Raw genomic sequence first — 17,364 nt, forward strand, 5'->3', positions numbered from 1 at the left:
CAGCCAGTCCTTGAGTCAAACACATCCCTTACCACAGCAGCTGCCATTTGTCAATATTTGCCCAAAGTGGCATTTGAAATCCAGCTATTCTTATTCAAATTGTAAGAAAGTACTGTGGCAGCTGCTAGCAAAGACTGAACGTACCCCTGTGTAGGCCAGCATTTTTAGCCAGAAGTTCATTAGTAGATTAAAATTAAGGAATGTTGCAATGCATGTCCAGAGAAACAGCTTGCTTTCTGGAGGCTGTCATAACCGATAAAAAAGCAGTACTTACAACATCCGTCTCTAATGCCTCAAGCTCCTCAGTAGCGCTGCTTTCTCCTCCATCCCATGGTTCAAGATCCTTTTCTTTGTGCTCACCATTTACTTTAGCACTGATGGCTGAATCAGTAAAAGCATCTACAAGGGAGCGGGGAGGGATGGGGGTGAAATCAAGCTGGTTAAGCACAGGAAGACACTGTATGCACTACTATTTTTGAGGAACGACCAAATACAACTGGTTCACAAGCACATTAACATCGGCCACCTTCACTTGTAGTTGCTGTGTTCAGTGGACTACGTTAGAGAGCTATCTACTTCATACTTAGAGTAACTAGGAAGTGCAGACAGACTTCAAATACATCTGTTTACAGGGTGCATTTTTTTGCAACTTCAAGTATGAGACAAGGCATCAAAGAACAGCAGGAATTACTTTCAATTATTTCAAAATCTTTTACACAAACTACATGTGTGTTTTTGCTAAAAACAGGACTACCCAGGGATCCCCATTCCTACAGAAAACGCAAGACCTGCACAATATGCTTTTCAAAAAAAGCCTCCACAACCACACACTAACATCTTATGCAAATAACAAAAAAGCATGAACGCATCCAATCCCATTCTCTAAATAAGCAGAGTACAAGCTTCCCTTTGAATACCTGAGTTTCTTCTATGTCCACAATACCTCAACATACCAGCATGCATGCACACACTTTTACTCCCTTTGCAGTATATCTCAATTATCCATTACCTTGGAACACCCATTCAATGTGACATGAACAGAGAAGTAAGAATAAAGATCCTGAGCTTGTATTTTTATTTGTTCATGTTTCATCCAAACCAGACTAGGAAAATGGCTGAAGGAATAATACTAAAATACTGAAGTACTGTTTAAAAAAAAAAAGTACAAAGCCATTCATCAAAGAAGCCAAATTTGTATATTTTATAAGCCACTAAATCTCAGAGTTGCCTGCAAATTCCGAAATTTCTTAAACAGAATGGATTTTTTAAAATTAAAATTTTTAAAAATAAAATAAGCGAGCTTTTTAGAGTGCCCTTAGTCCTGAATTTCTCATTATCTTTCTCATCATCATCTCAACATCTACAGAAAAAACACGGAGCAAACATTTCTGATCTTTAAAAAAGATGAGGTCAAACCACCGGACAGTGCTAGATACGAAAGAGTATGGCTTCAATTAATTTTTGGCAAGATCTAAAATCTCACTACGAGAAATGAATTTTAAAGCCATCATGAAAAGAATTCACAACATATGACTTGTTGGTCAACAATGTTACAGATTTTAAATAATCACTGATGATTTCTTTTTAATAGACCGTCAATACAACACATTATTCCTGTTTTCCCCAACTTCACAGTTAAAATATGCACTTATATTGGCATGATCTATCAGAACTGTGCTTAGTCTGTCTAGCAACGTACAGAGCTATCTCATGAAATGCTCGCTCAACTCATACACGGAGACCAAAGAAACTATGGATAAGCAATTAAGCATTGTTAATAAGCATATGTGAAACAAAACGTTACAGAAGATGGATGAAAAGAAAGAAGTTTATTAGCTAAACATTCATGTCAAATACAAAGGAATCAGTAAAATAAGAAAAAGAAAGCCAAATGAAAGAAGGCCACCTAATGAGGCAAACCACTGTTAGGGCTCGTGTGAAATTGCAAAAACCTGCATCAATCACCTTGTGAGCCATCATTGCATACGCCGCCAACGAAGCTGCGATACTAGCTACACGGTTGAAGGTTAACACTTTCAAGTGAGATTATTTTAGCTTCTCACTAAGCCTGATGCCTTCAGCAGGCACATTCGAGGATTATATGTAAACTGTTCTGAAACAGAGCCATTATACCATTGTGCTAACTATTAGTGCTGATGCAATATTTCAATCGTTGCATTTTCAACTGTTCAGAAGAGGTAAAAATCAAGGGTGAGAACAGAAGTCATCGACTAACTGCAAGATATTCTAAATGATTCCGTGAAGTTACGCATGCATGTTTTATAGTGCCATAGATGTGCGAGCAAAGATATTAAGTTTCCATTATATATTATGGTAACAGAAGCATTATGAAAGGCAAGATGCAGAGACAGAGTGACTGCCAAAAAAGTTACCTGTTTCTGAAGGAACTACAAACAGATATGGAGAGAGAAAAAATTGGAAGACATCAGATATAAATACAGGTGGATTTTTTTCACATTATATGGCTGAATTCAGGCAATGCTAAACTCTTTCAGGCCCTCTAGCAGACATATTCACACTGGTTATACATCTCCCACCTTGCGAAGATCATTTCCATAATAAAACTTCAGCAACATTCCCACTGTTCACAACCCCTTGTGCTACACTACAAACCCTCCAAACAGCCTACAGATCTCTAAGGTACGCCAGTTGGAAAGAAAACGTCTCTCAGTTTCCCTTCATACAAACAGCTTTTAAAATATGCTATAAAAACAGTGTCTATGTTTAAATGTAAACTGAAACTACATAACAAAGTGCTACCTAAGTCCACAGTTAAGGAGTAAGGAGAGCATGTTCAAAAGGAAAGCGAAAGTAAGGAGCTTGTATGTGAAACTCTGTTTATCTTAACAATCCCCTGTAGCTAACACAGCCCTGATCTAGACAGGCCAGTGCTGTTCCTGTGCCCAATCCCATTAATTTGATGTTTCATCCTCTCAGATCAGGTATTTTACACCAAATGCAAGTTGGAGGTTGCTTAAGTAACTTAAACGGCGAAATTTACTTCATTTGGGGCATAGGGAAATCTCCGATGAGACTGGATAAACATGAGGTATGAGGACTGATGACAGCACCTGATGGAGGTCATCTGCTGTATTTTAGAAGGGTGTTTCCTTCATTTCTTTTACATAGCTTTAGACAAAAAACCTCCATATGCAGTGACGACATTTGGGATACTCCAAATAAAATACTAACTTAATAAGCCTCATACATTCAACCCACCAATTTTCCTATTTAAAAAGCCACATTAAAAAAAAAAAATCAGCAGAGTGCTGTCAAAAATTACGATGATACAGATGAACTGGGGGGACAAGTCAGAACAGAAACTCCACTATCTAGTGAATGCTATAGGTCTGAGTAAGATCTGAACAGCCAATGCTAAGTTTCCCAGCAGAATCCAGCATGTCACTGGGCACGGGAAGCTTCTCTGCTCTTCCTTTCTTTTTTGTTTTAAGTCACAAGTGAGACTGCAACATCAGCTTAAGCTCTACAACCCAAAAAAGTCTAGAGTTAGGAAAAATTCAAGCTACAAAGGCAGACTTCTAGTCACACAACACAGTCTCATGAGCATCCAGACAAAGTTTAAATGTAGCAGAAAGGTACCTCAAGGCACAGGTCGCTATTTTCCTGGAACAAACAGCCAGCCAGACACATGGGACACCAAGATTAAAAACACGGCAAGTCAAACAAGACATTAACAAAGCTGATGAGCAACAAAATCGAGAACACACAAAAATTCTTCCAATCGGTGTTTCCAAAACGAAAACATTGCTCTTAAAATTATTAAGAAAGTAGAGGCTGAAACAAACTGCTGCTACAGGCACCAACTGGCAGAGCACTAGCCGACAAGATACTGACCGCGCAGGCCCGCCCTCCCTCTTCCTTGTCTGGTGCCTCCTATCTCTGAACTGTTGAAGGAGCAATCCACGTGACACCCTGATATGGCCAAATTTTTATTCAATTCCTTTTATACATGGTAAAACTCAAATCAAAGGTCAAATGAAAACTGGTCGTACAAAAAGCTTGAGCTTTAACGCTCAGCTAGCCCCCCACTGCCTCTGTACCTGCTTAACATGGAGTCTCCTGAGCAAAGGAGTTTGATATATTGAGACCTCACTTCTGGTTTCAAAGCCTGCTAACTGGAAAAAAAAAATCCCAAAGACAATTTTACGCAACAGAAATTACATTAAGCAAAAGCGAATTAAATATACACATTCTATGAAAAACTCAGCTTGGGCACATTCATCAAGTGTGTGCTATTAAATGACTTCAAGAAAGGACTGCCAGAATAGAGCAATTAAGAGTCCAGGTTTGATTAATTTCAGCATTTAAAAAGCTTGTTTTCTCAAACATGTTTTGCGCTACTAATGGTAAAGAGCACAAACATGCATTTAAGAGCAACTCTGCAGTTCAAAAGCTATTAAGCCAGGCTGCATTACGTGCCAAAGGTGTTCATGGCGCACAGCAAACTTTGATCAAGTGTAGCATGGCTCAAAGTAAACTGAGGTTTCAGCCTAAATGTTACAAAACAGCTAAGAGTTTATTGTTTAAACTAGTCGCTACTGATTTAAAACATAGAAACCAGTCACCACCAGCTCTGCAGACCAACATTTCCTTCCTTTGTTCCTAATATGCCTACTGCTATTCCCCTTGCAACGCTTTCTCTGGAAGGATGCCACTTTCAGTGCTAATTCAAGGAAAAACTCAAATAGACGATTCTCTCTTGCCTTTTTTCATTGGATTTGTAATATTTTTCTCAGAGTGCAGCAACCGTGCCAAAAACCAATAAAAACATAGTAGAAGCCTATTACTTTAACAGTAGTTATGATCTTGAATTGTCTTGTCTTTAAAGAGAAGCCAAGAAGACAACTCAAGCCTTAGTCAAATTTGAATCATATGGAAAGTAGCACAGTGGCCTGATCAGCGCTTAGGACTACAAAAAACACTGCCAGAAGCTGGTTCTGCAGAACGCTGGGGAAACCTACCCTCCTGTTCCCATCATACATACCCTCCTGTTCCAATCACGCAGCCCCAGTCAGCTAGCAACTACTAAATCCGAGCGCTTCACCTTTGCTTCAGAAGGCAAAGCAGAGACGTTACATGTTCACACCCTGCCAAGGATGTCAGCTGGCTCATTAGGGTAGATTTTTAGCTGATGATTCCCACTGGCACATGCAGAAAACTGCCTGTCTCTCCTTCCATGCAGACAGAATCGTCTGAGGGGGGAAGATGGACATGATGCACTTTCACCTGAGTGTCCCTATGCATGCTTCCTTCATCAGCCTGCCGGTACTGCAGAAAGCCCTAACAGCACAGCGAGGGTCCCTCAGACGACCCCTTTTGAAGCCTAGCAGAAAGCTACTTGAGCACAAAGGTCTAGACAGACAGACAGTTGCAAATTAAGGGCCTAGGCAGTAGGGACAGTTTTTGTAGTGTATCTTTTTAAGCATAAACTGTCAGAAAGTTCCTATCCACGCAGACCTGCTATTTTTTTCTCCCAACCCTTCCAATTACTACAGCACACTTTCTCCACTGATCCATCTGAAGGTGCAATGTCACGCTTGGCATGAGCAAATCTAAGACTGCTGCTTCCAAACGGGGCAGTTTCACCCACCTCAAGCTTATGGGGCCATTACCTTCCCTGTCCTCACACTACTGATGTAGCTGCAGGATGAATTATCGGCTCACTGCTCCAAAGCTGCACACGTAAGATAGCAACGAAAGGTGCTTGGCAGACCACTGCAGATGGCTCTTTCAGAGATAACTGTATTTTCCACTCCTTCTGAAAGGAGAATCCATCCCATTCGCTTTCTCCGTACCCACTGCTCTTTACCACTACTCTTCCAGTCTTTGACAAAAAGGCAGAGACAGGTGAACATCTCTGCTATTCAGGTCTGAGGGTAACTCCGAGGATCAATACCCAGAGTCAGGAGCACCACTTGTCTGCACTCCTCCAGCTCAGCAGAGAAGCAAATGCCAGAATAAAAATTCATAGAACTCAAGATATTATACTCAACCAGAGAAACAGGATACACTAAAATTTACAAAACCAGTATCTTTTGCAGCAAGTAAGTTTACTTCGAGGCCTCCTCAACAGTCTAGCATTTGTCTAAGAGTAAGGGGGGACGAAACTACACAAATACCCACACCCCCAACAAACTCTACCCCAGGAAGCTTTTCCTATGGCAACCGAGTGCTTGTGGAGTGCCCCTTTGCTTGACTACACTTTTTAAGAAGTGAGAGCAAGCTACCTTTCCACCAATTATGTCCAAACCGTACATTAACTTGTCTGGGAAACAGCCAGGACATCAATGGCTAAGAAATGTTAAAATATTTGTTCCCGGAGCTATGGAAGCTAACAGCCTTTGTTCTATGCAAAGTGCAACACTGTCAAATGGATCTGGGTGCCAGAGAGTAACCTTTCCCAACAGGAATGCAGCAGGGAACACCACTTCCTCACCTAGAAGTTCAGACCCAGTTCTCAGTGCAGATCACACAAGCTTATCTGACTCTGTACCATGAAGGTTTGGGTTTCTTTATAAGAACAAAAGGCCCACCATTCCTGCACGCATGTTCGTATACTTCCATTCTTCTGAATCCTTGCTTACTTTATTTCCCAAGAAGCAGAAAGCCCTTCTTTGCTCTAATTTGCAGGTGTGATCAGAGATTGACTTATACTTCCAAGTGTGGTTTCAAGATAATACGTTTTTGAGACAAAATGGAAAGCAGATTAATTTACCCACTACGAGTTATCAAGTTTTGCAGCCTTCTAGTTTATCTTGCTCTGTCTCTACAGTTTTATGTCAACTCTCCTCTCCAACTACTTAAGAGATTTAGATGCAAAGGCATTCCACCTAATAATGCAAACCGAGTGACTGTTCAACCCAAAACAATTGTTTTCTTCTAGAAAACTTCCATTGAGTAATTATTCCTAGAAGAGTAATGTACTTTTCATTCCATCTGTTTGCTAAAAATCTTCAAAAATTGGGTAATAGAGAGCCCAGTTTGCATTTACATTAAAGTGATTCTATGTTCATAGCAGATCCATTATAAAACAGCTCTGGTGTAATTCAAACTCAAAGTCCCATCCAGAACCTGGAACTTATCTGCATTTAAATGGTACCGTTGCTCTGACATTATGTATCTTCTTCTAGGAAAAGCAAATTCCTTGAAACAAGCGTCTTAACCTTCAGCCATAAGTCAGGCAAGAACATACAGATGTACAAACGCAAGGTGAAAGGAGTGAAAATCTCTCTTTAAATGTCCACAAATCCCTACCCCTAAGTCACTGCTACATGGGAATAAAGCACATGTTACGATAAACACTTAGCTCCCAGTGACAACTGTTGATCAACCTGAAAACGTACAAATGCGCAATTTCACTCCATGACATAGAAAGATATGAAAAACATAAAGAAAACTTTGATATAGATAATGTTAGGAACCTTAAAAAAAGTATACCTCTTCTGGCATAATTGGTATCCATATCCTTAAAATGCACCATAACAAAATCTGAAGACTTGAATAAGATACTCTCTAGTATGTCTTCACGTTTTGGCCCCAAACTGGATTCTGCGGTTTTCCGATGAGCAGCATCGAGCACTAAATCACACTAAGAGAGATATATAAAGAATATCCTAATTTAATGCACAATAAGCTACTAAGTAACTTCACATAAGTGGAAAAAGCAGACACAATAGTTTGCAAAAATGAATCTGCTTGTGTAAACTTAGACATCAATAGTCAAAATAATGGATAATAAATATTCCCATTTAATGAAGCGTTGATTATTCAGTCTTGAAAAAGAAAAGAGGGAGAGTCAAAACTTTAAAAATTACCTTAGGACTGTAAGTTTTAAAAACTCCTTCATATATACCACCATTTTTCACCTGTACTTCACATTTGGATCCCTAGAATGCAAGAAAGATGAAAATGTGGTTTTCTACCAGCCTGACAAATGTCATTTGAACAATTTTCTCAAAAACGTATCTTTACATAAGTATAAGGTATAAAAATACAGCTTAGTGTTTATTCAAATCTACTTATTCAACATTTGCCTGTTTACAAATACACTTCTTTGTTCTGGAGATGCAAACACCTAGGTCTGCACCACAATTTGTTCTGAAGGGATTTAAAGATAATCGCAGAAGCATTTTTGGTACACACAAGACTCTTGATCGGTTACGCATGCAAACAAGGTTTTGTGCAAAACCAAATCTGTGCATGGGTACAAGTAAGGATGAAGTCTTATCCTAGATTCTAGCTGCTGTGGGACAGTCTGTGTTACCCAATTTTGGCACATGGGGATTTCCCTTATATAAATTCGTTATTTATTCATCATCTCTCTGAAGACAGAAAATTAAGAATATGACCAGTGAACGTCAGAAATTCGCCATACCTGTTCAAATACAATTTGTAGCTTTCCAAGCCAAATATACACAAAAGTTATTACTGCGATTGTTTAAATTCCAACCGTGGAACATGGTGCATACTGTTGTATTCACTCCATAATATTACAATTAGCGTAATATTAACAATTCTATGTCACTATAGACACAGTTTACCCTACTTCCCAATGAAGACTTACAACAACTGACGTAAGTATGTGAACCATTCTCATGTTTGCATAGATGCCATCGAAAGAAATCTGAAAGATAAAAATGATGTTGTCATGAATATACGAGAAATACTCATAACAATTCAAAGAGCCAATGCTACAAAAACAAAGCCAGCTTTCAGCTGTACGCGCTAGCTCCTAGAAACACACTGCTCCAAAACCTTACTTGGCCAACACACGTTGTTGAACTTAAGTCACACCAGATTAGCAGAGGAGTCTTACGCCTTTCTCTGATCAATTAAACTTCCGAACACCCATCCTCCCAAACAAGAGAAACTTTATAGAGTCCCTAATGTCACTCAGTGTCAATCCCCTTACTGGCTGGGTGAAGCTCCCACAGTGAGAAGCATAACTGAAGAGCCCGGCCACCGCCCCTCACTGGTTTGAGAGCTATCAACAGGATAAGGTACTTCAACTGCTGGAGAAGTAAAGAGGTGCTTTGGGGCCCCTCTCCAGCTAACGGACCTGATGACATTCATTAACAGAAGCTAAGGTCATCAGATGACAAAGTGCCAAAGAGCTACAAAGCCTATCATAAAACCAGCCCAAAGGAATTCTCTGCAGTTTCAGAATCCGAGCTCCGAGCCCAGGGAGCTGACCACGCATCCCCGGGCTGCCAGGTGAGGCGCTTGCGCACACATAGGTGATGCAGGGAGGATGACTGTGTTTTGTCAGCATCTTGCATCTCTCCCCATCAACCTCATGCTCTTCGAGGAAGAGATGCTGAAACGTGCAAGCATCCCACCATATTTTGAGCTTTTTAACCAGCAACACATCCAGTATGTGTTTAAAGACACTCCTATGCTCAACACTCGGTGTTGTTCAAAGTGCGGTTCAAAGATCCATTTTTTAAATCAAGATCCAGATCTTTAGATTTGATAAAATTCTGCTTTACAAGTCAAGCCACATGTATACTTCAACAGTATTGAGCCTTGGAAACGACTAAAGCTACACACTCAGGTAATAATGGGTTAGCTATAATAACACCGGGTTTGCTATTTCATAGGAAAGCTAAACAAAATTGCTGCTTTTATTTAACTAAATATGTTGCCTTGCTATCTTTAGTCATCTGTTTAAAGGAGAAACCAATATTAGATAGTGCTCAGATAAAGCAATGCTCTTGAATTTGCTCCTAAGTTAAATTGTATCCACATATTTGCAACTATAATCGCAAGAAAATACAGAAGAGATTTATATTAACGTAGTTCAAATGTTTAAGTGTTCCTTCCCTCCTCGCCCTCCCAGGAGATTTAGATCAATGCAAGATGTTATATCTTTAAAAAAGCATATCTCAGTCTAAAACATTCATCAAGGTATCCAAAATTTGAGAGAATGTTCCACTATCTGCGATTTTCACATTGTTACTCCAGTTCCTGGTAGAGAAGCTGTTCCGTTGTATCTACAAGAGGTACAATGAGGGGGAAAAAATACTCACCGTAGGCTGAGGCGGTCCTTTGCCACTGCTGCGACCTCTGAAATTAAACGCACACATCAGATACAATTAAAAAAAAAAAAAAAGAACTGCCAAAATTTATCAATTTTGTAGCAAAGAATTCAAAAACCTGACTTTGTGTAGTGTTGAGAATGGGAGCAAAAGAAAACAGCACTTCCCTAGAGCCGAACGTGGCAGTTACAGGGCCTACAGCATTTCTCCTTCAAATACTGACCTACAAGCAAGTACCTTCAGTTACTAGGTAAGAGGGTTACCTACAAAAAATTAAAGGACAAAACAAAGAAAACGCTAACACTGTTTCATTACAGAACTCCACAAATATTCTCTCTCAAGCACAATCCCGTAGCTGAAACGAATTCCAAAGCTTGCTGGCATGCAAAAGCAAAACCACCTCATTTGCACTTTTGGGCTCCATCCCCATCCCCGTCACTTCTTTGGGATTACAACCGCGCCGTCGCTGCCTCCCTGACCGAGGGCCACCGACCAACCAGCCCGACCCCAAAACCTGCCAGCCACTGCGAGACCCAGGCAGCTAGCCCACCAGTCCCCCAGCCATAAAAACCAGCAGCTCCTTCCAGTTCAACTCAATGAACGTGTAACATCCACAACGCTTCAAGACGCTTTTAATCAACCTGTAAGCTCTTAACATCAACCTGTAAGCTCTTAACACCTTGCGAAGAGCGATGGAACGGCCTGTGAGCTCCAACGTGGCCATGGCCACCCCAAGAGGGGCCCTGCAGCCAGCAGGTCCCCAGCTACAGCTTCGACGTCACTGGCGTGCCTTCTTCCAAAGTGCTTTCCTTGTACCTGCAAGTTCCAGTCTTAAATATTTCTCTTTGGGACTTAGATTTGTATCACGATGACGACTTAGAGCGCGCACTGTTATGCAAGTAAGGCAAAACAAAGTCTTCGCTTTTATTTCAAAAAATCAATTTCTGAACCAGACCCATCTGACGGATGCACATCCATTTAATTAGAGAGGCCCAAAGAATCATGTTCGTATTTCAAAACATCCAAACAACACCGAAACCTAAATCCAACTGAATGCCAAACATGTTCAGCTGCTTTGGAAAACACTGGGCTGTGGTTGAACACAACCTTGCTCTCAAAACAGCATGCCCTTATACACGGGACTCGCGAGTTGGTCAAGAAACCAAAGGGTTCTCCCAGATAAGACAAATTTGGCAGAAATCAGCAAGTCCATCAGAGAATCGTGAAAGTCTTTAACAGGGAAAAAGAAATGGAAACCCACCAAACTACCGGCTGACCAGTTTAAGAAAACAACCTCCTGCAACAGAAACAGCATCACGCACGCTGATGACATTTGCTGATTGGTAATAAAGGCAGACTTCAGATGTCAAGCTGACATTTGCAGAATACTTGCGAAGCACTAATCTGACAAAAAAATCCCAATGCAAACAGCTTTTATTTAACTACCTGAACTTCCTAGAAGGTAGCGTCACAACTTCGGGCTTGCCCTGGTGAGGAGCAGCTCTTACCCTTTGACACGTCTGCCGTTTGTCAGGTGGCCACCACCTAGAACAGGGCACTAACGTGAGCCCTTTGAGAAGCTGGAACACGCAATATTGAGATGAACCATCCTCCTCCTGGAAAGTCATCCCACCAGACGTGAGACGACCCCAAGGAAAAAGGCACAAGCCAGGTCTGAGTTTTCCTTTTGTCATAATCAAAAGCTTCACCCAAGCCGCCTGCCAAAGAACATGGAGGAAGTGAACGATGTCACCAGTTCCTCCTGTTGGCCTCAGAGACTGGAGAAGAGGCCCCTTCCGAAATCAGCTGTAGAAATGTCCAAAACGAGAGCTTGGTGCCTTCGAAATGGAAAGCACTCCCCCAGCGAGCGGCGTGTATTCTCAGAACTTAAATAACCGGCTTGCCAGGCTGGTCAGCGAGCTCACAGCGGTCTGCTTCAGCACTCAACCTGAAGCATCCTGGATTTTCCATCTCCTACCACACTTCCAAACTTACTGTCTCTCATAGATATGTGAGTAGGAGCAACGTGATTGTGCGCATCCATGCTGGCAAGAGGCTGCAGGTTCTACATCAGAGCAACAGTTAAGGCAGTTACACAAATTGTACGCGCTGCTCGGATCTGACTGATCTCTTCGCAGACCTGACCTCGTTTTCTAGCTACAACCGTCGAACGGAAACCCCTAAAGATATTCACCAAGCCTTTAAACAATCCTGCCAACATTACAACTCAATCATACCTGCACGCACCTTCTGCTAGAACCAAGGCTTTGACTTGCAGGTCACCTTCCAATGGTGAAGGCTCAATGCGGACTACCTTTTGATGCATCTTTGACACGCCAAATGAAGAATAAGCCAGGGCCTTCACCAATGCAGACGGTCTTTGCCAGAAGCTGCTCGCCACAATTTAAAACCGGAGAGTAAAAATGGGGGTGGGAGAAATTAGAAGGGTCAGTTAGCAATTTTGCGCTGCTACCTACAACCACATCTTGATTATAATGAGCGGGGTGAATTAAAAATGCATTTTGTATTGCAGAAATGTGGTTGAATGGGAGCCTTGGAGAAGGCACAGCACCTTGGCAGATCAAACTGGGAAACCCATTCCAGTGCTTCAGGGTAGGAAAGTCACCCAGGCAGCAAAGGGCTGCACCAGACAAAGTAACTTGACCGAGCAATTAATCTTGGTAGCCAACTCACTGCAGGCTGGTACTTGTACCTTGAGAGTGAAAGTCTACGCAAGGGCTTAATCTCAAATGCTGCACAATAAACATTTTTTTTTTCCCGGAAGCAACTTGTGATTTTTTTTCTGTTTTTATGAACCCTCACTGCCCTACTCCTCAACAGCCCTCGCTCGCCTCCCGTCCTATGTTTACATGCCGAGCAGAGCGTTTGTATAAGCAAAACAAGGTCACGCATTTCTATTTTTCCAGTTAAGTGAAAACCAGTGCAAGTCTTTCCAGGATGCGAAGTTTTCTTTCCAACAGCATCTTCACTCTGAGACTACGGAGAAGAAACAGAGGCACCCACACTGCAATTAACGTCTACAGCAGCAGCAGCGCAACTACAAAGACCGTGGAATTTAACAGAGGGAATAGGAGTTTCTGGAGCACTCCCTGCCACTACTACAGCTCTGAGAACGATTTAAGGACACTCTACAGAACTTTCATTACAAGTGCAGAGAGCTGATAAAGCCTTCCTCTAAGGAAGGGAGCACAAGTACAAAGTTCAGACCTCGTTTAAGCGCAGAAATTGCCTATATAGGAGTCAAATGAAGCAAAGCTGTCAAATTAAGATCATGCGAGTAGTACCGCAGCATTGTTTTCAGTGATTTTTCCCGATGCTGACGTTATTAAATGTCTGCTCTTGTCTTCGTACAAGACAACTTCTGTAGTGCCTGAGCAGATAAGCACGCCTGAATCAAGTGCACACTTGTGCCTGCTGATGGACTTGGTCACCGAGGAACCTCCTTCAGACACCTCGCAACGAATCTGTCGTTAAATTAAAACTTACTCAAAAGCGGCTACGTAACATCACTCTGAAACGAATTAACTGCTGGAAGGAAAGAGACCTGCAGGTTAGCCGTTTATTTTGCTCAGCAGTTCAGCACAGCTGCATTAAAGCCGACACACACAAAGACATCAGAATGAACTAGAAAACCTCTGAATGCCATGTGGGACCAAGCCTCCAGAACAGTCCCTCGCGTTATTTCCGAGCGCCTCGGTAGTCAATATCCCCAATTGTTTCTACCCAAACAGAACCGACACCTCCTTTCTGGCCTTTCCTTAAGCCTTTAGTCGGGCTAATAAAGGATGGCAAGAAAAAGGAAAACAAGAGCAGGCAAGAAGCGCCAAGCCTCAAAATCAAGCTACACAACGTTGGATAATTTCATTTTTAACTTTTTAATGGTTAAACCAATGTATAAAAGACAGAAACTTAGAATATTCATAAAGGGCGCCCAGGTTCACTTGGGCAAGAAAGTTACCAAACAGAAAGGAAAAGGGCCTTTTGCCACAATTGTAGCCAGGCGTGTAACCCTCCAAAACCAGAGCTGAGGGTGCTCTGCCTTCAGACAAAAAGCCACCGGGGAAAAAGAAAGGCTGCAGAGTTTGAAGGCAGGCTGAGGCAGATGCAACCTCCAGCCATACGACTGCTAGCCTTCTCGTGGTTGTATTAGGGACAAACGGAACTCAACCTCAAAACGAAGACATCAGGTAAGGTTTTGACTGGTGCTTGGGGCAGATTTGTAGATGAGGCCCTACATTTTCCCCATCTAACGTCTATTTCCCAGCCTGACATCTATCGGCATCCCCCCTCCAGCCCAATTTCCCATCTGCCATATTCCACATGCTGCTACTACTACATACAAGCAGAATTACTGCACTTCCTGCCTCTTCTATAAAAATTTATTAATTCTTCTTGTTTAATTTTTGAACACCTGTAAAGAAGCCTCCTTTTGCGATTTTCTTCCCCAGTGTAAAAGGGGAAGGAATAACAATGAAAAGCAAACGCTGGAATTTCCCACTCTTTCCCACAAGATCTTACCTTTTCTAACACGGAAGACGTAAATCCACCGCTCCAAGACCACGGAAAACACGCCCAGGGAGCAAGGCTGACCCTCGCTCACTACCAGGTGCTTAGCCCAACAAAGTATTACAGTACTAAAACCAGCATAAAATTAAGCCCAGGACAGTTTACTATCGAACAACTTTCTACCCAAATTTAAGCCTTTATGAGCAACATGGCCCTGAAAAGCAACATTCTGTTGCATCTCAAGGAAAAAAAAATAGAAAAGAAAAAAGAATACCCGTGCTGCAGAGAAGTGAGCTGCAGTACTGCTAAGAAGAAAGCCTGGCAAAAACTGGACATGTTTAAATTTCTGTTAAACACAACACTTCGAGTCGAAAGCAAGATGCAGGCCAGCTAAAAAGCAATTTGATTTTTCAAACAGGAAAGCCGCTTAGCTTTTCATTTACAGGAAAAAAATTGCAGCGTGAACCACCCTGAAGTTTGTAGTCCAAAAAGAGGCAAGACTTCTGTTCAGGGTAGCGATAGGAAAAGCTCCCTGAAGGTGTCCTCTGGGGCTCCACCAGCGCAGGGACTGGGATTTTACTGACTTGTCATTCAGAGCCAACTTCAAGAATCAATTTTTATTTTTATTTTTAAAAAAAAAGGTATAAACACCACTGTGGGCACACGTTGGTCGTTTAACAGTCCCACTACAACTTCCTAGGAAGTTCTGAAATGGAATCTATCCAACAAAAGCAGAAAGGCAACGACGCTGGGAGGAGAAACCCAATGGCTTTAATTTTAAAGCTTGACAAAGGAATTGAAGCTCACACCTTTAATCTACTGAGACAAGTGCTTACAGTGATACGGAATTTCGCAAAATAAAAATGTTAAAAAAGCTGTGGGTTTTGTTGTCCTTCACGTTAACCTCTATAGTGCCACTGTCTGTTGGCAGGGGTAACTGTTCAGCAAGGCACAGTAAACACCATGGGCAACCCAGACAGCCATACGTAAAAACCAGGGAATTATTTCAGTGCTGGGGCGCCCGCTGATACTATTTAAGTTCATTTCGTTCTTTTCCACCCTACCAAAGCTTTTCCCCTTCCAGTTCCCCAGAGCGGTAACAAAGTAAAACTCCATTTTCAGGGATGTGCAACAATGGAGCCGCCGTCAACTCTTTTTATTGCCGACGCACCAAACTGAGGGGGGGGGGGAAAAATAAATAAAAATAAAAATAAATAAAGGCCAGGTTGAAGGAACTGCCCGGAGCGTGGTGACCTTCAGCCCGCCACCATCCTCCTCCTCCTCCTCCTCCTCCGATTGTTCGCTGGGACCCCCAGAGCTTGGGGGAAAACCAGGCCGAGAGGCAGGGCCTGGTCCCCTCGGGCGGCTCGGCCGGGGCCGGCAGCGGGGCTGCAGGGCCGGGGGGGGAGGAGAAGGGGGGCCCGGGGAGGGGGGGACTGGGAGGGGGAGGACCGGGAAGGGAAGGGAGGGACCCGGCCCTTTTGCCTCCCCCCCCCCCCCTTCTCCTCCTCCAGGGCCCGGCCTTGCTACGAGCGAGCGCCCATCGCTGCAGGCCGCCGGGCGCTGCGTTTTGTTGCGATCGGGGGGGGGGGGGGGGGGGGGTGTAAATAAATAAATAAATAACAGATTTAAAAACTAGATTAAAAAAATAAAAATTCAACGTTTCTAAATGCGATCGGGAGGGATTAAGGCGCAGCGGGAGGATGCCGTGGGGGGGGCTCCCAATCTCTCCCCCCCCCCATTTTTCTCCCATTTCCCCCCCCCCCCCCCACGTGCGGCCCCATCGGGCCCCGCCGCCCCCCCCCCCCCCTTTGCAGGCGGCTCCCGTCGGCCTCAGGGCTGAGGGAGAAGGGGGGGGGGGGAAGCGCAGCGGCAGCCCCTCGCCCCCCGCCGCGGCCGCAAAATGGAGGCGGCCCCGGCGCGTCCCCGGCCCTCCGTGAAGGGCACCGGGCCGCGGCCTCGCCCCGGCGGCGGCACTGCGGAACCGGCGGGGCTCCCCCCCTTCCCCCTTCCCCCCCCTCCTTCCTCCCCCTTCCTCCTCCTCCTCCTCCTCCTTCTTCCCCCCCTCAGCCGTGAGCGGGGCCTTGCGGCCGCCCCGCCCGCCGCCATGCCGGCTCCCCCGCCCCGCCGGGCGGAGCCCCCCGCGCCGCGGCCCCGCTCCCGCTGCTTCCCCCCCCCCCCCCCCCCTCCCTCCGGCCTCCTCCTTCCTCCCTCCCCCCCCCCCCTCCTCAACCCCGGTCCCGCCGCCGCCGCCGCCCGTGGGGGCCGTTGCGGGGGAGACAGGGCCGTGAGGGGCCGCGAGGGGCCGTGAGGGCAGCCCCCGCCGCCGCCGCGCACCCACCTGCCCATGTTCTGCCTCCCGCCGCCCGCTGCTGACGGGAGGCCGGGGCCGCCGCCGCCGCCGCCTCCTCCTCCTCCACCTCCTCCTCCTCCACCTCCTCCTCCTCCTCCTCCGCCGCCACCACCGGGGGGTTTGCGGTTGTTGCCGGCGGCCTGCGCCGCCGCCGCCGCCTGCTTGAGGGACATGGCGAGGGGCTGAGGGGGAGAGGGAAGGGAGGGAAGGGGAGGGTGAGAGCTGGGGCTGAGGAGAGGGCCGGGCCGCTGGGAGGGGGGGGGGGGAGGGGGGGGAGGCCGCGCTGCGCTGACGGGAGCCGGGGGGGGCCGGGGTCGGGGGCCGGGGCTGGGCTCGGCGGGGCTCGGCCGGGAGCTCCCCAACGGCGCGAGCGGGGCGGAGGGAGCGGAGCGGAGCGGAGCGCGG

General features: G+C 44.8%; 1 protein-coding gene across 11 annotated transcripts in view; it reads right to left on the bottom strand.

The window, feature by feature from the left end:
* The window catches only part of ATXN2 (ataxin 2), a 51,009-nt gene extending 33,938 nt beyond the window's left edge, over positions 1-17,071 (bottom strand). For 10 of the 11 annotated variants that reach the window (XM_050714160.1, XM_050714159.1, XM_035565620.2 and 7 more), the window contains exons 1-6: positions 16,948-17,054; positions 10,071-10,107; positions 8,606-8,665; positions 7,857-7,928; positions 7,480-7,630; positions 275-399 (exon numbers count right to left, since the gene is read on the bottom strand). In XM_050714160.1, coding sequence (XP_050570117.1) covers positions 275-399; positions 7,480-7,630; positions 7,857-7,928; positions 8,606-8,665; positions 10,071-10,107; positions 16,948-16,955 — 453 coding nt within the window. In that variant the 5' untranslated portion in view covers positions 16,956-17,054. Of the gene's footprint in view, positions 1-274; positions 400-7,479; positions 7,631-7,856; positions 7,929-8,605; positions 8,666-10,070; positions 10,108-16,947 lie in introns of all 11 variants that reach the window. The other variant, XM_050714157.1, reaches the window with a different exon arrangement.
* Positions 17,072-17,364: the final 293 nt, after the last annotated feature.

The sequence above is a fragment of the Cygnus atratus genome, chromosome 17, assembly GCF_013377495.2.
Source record: "Cygnus atratus isolate AKBS03 ecotype Queensland, Australia chromosome 17, CAtr_DNAZoo_HiC_assembly, whole genome shotgun sequence".
Lineage (NCBI taxonomy): Eukaryota > Metazoa > Chordata > Aves > Anseriformes > Anatidae > Cygnus > Cygnus atratus.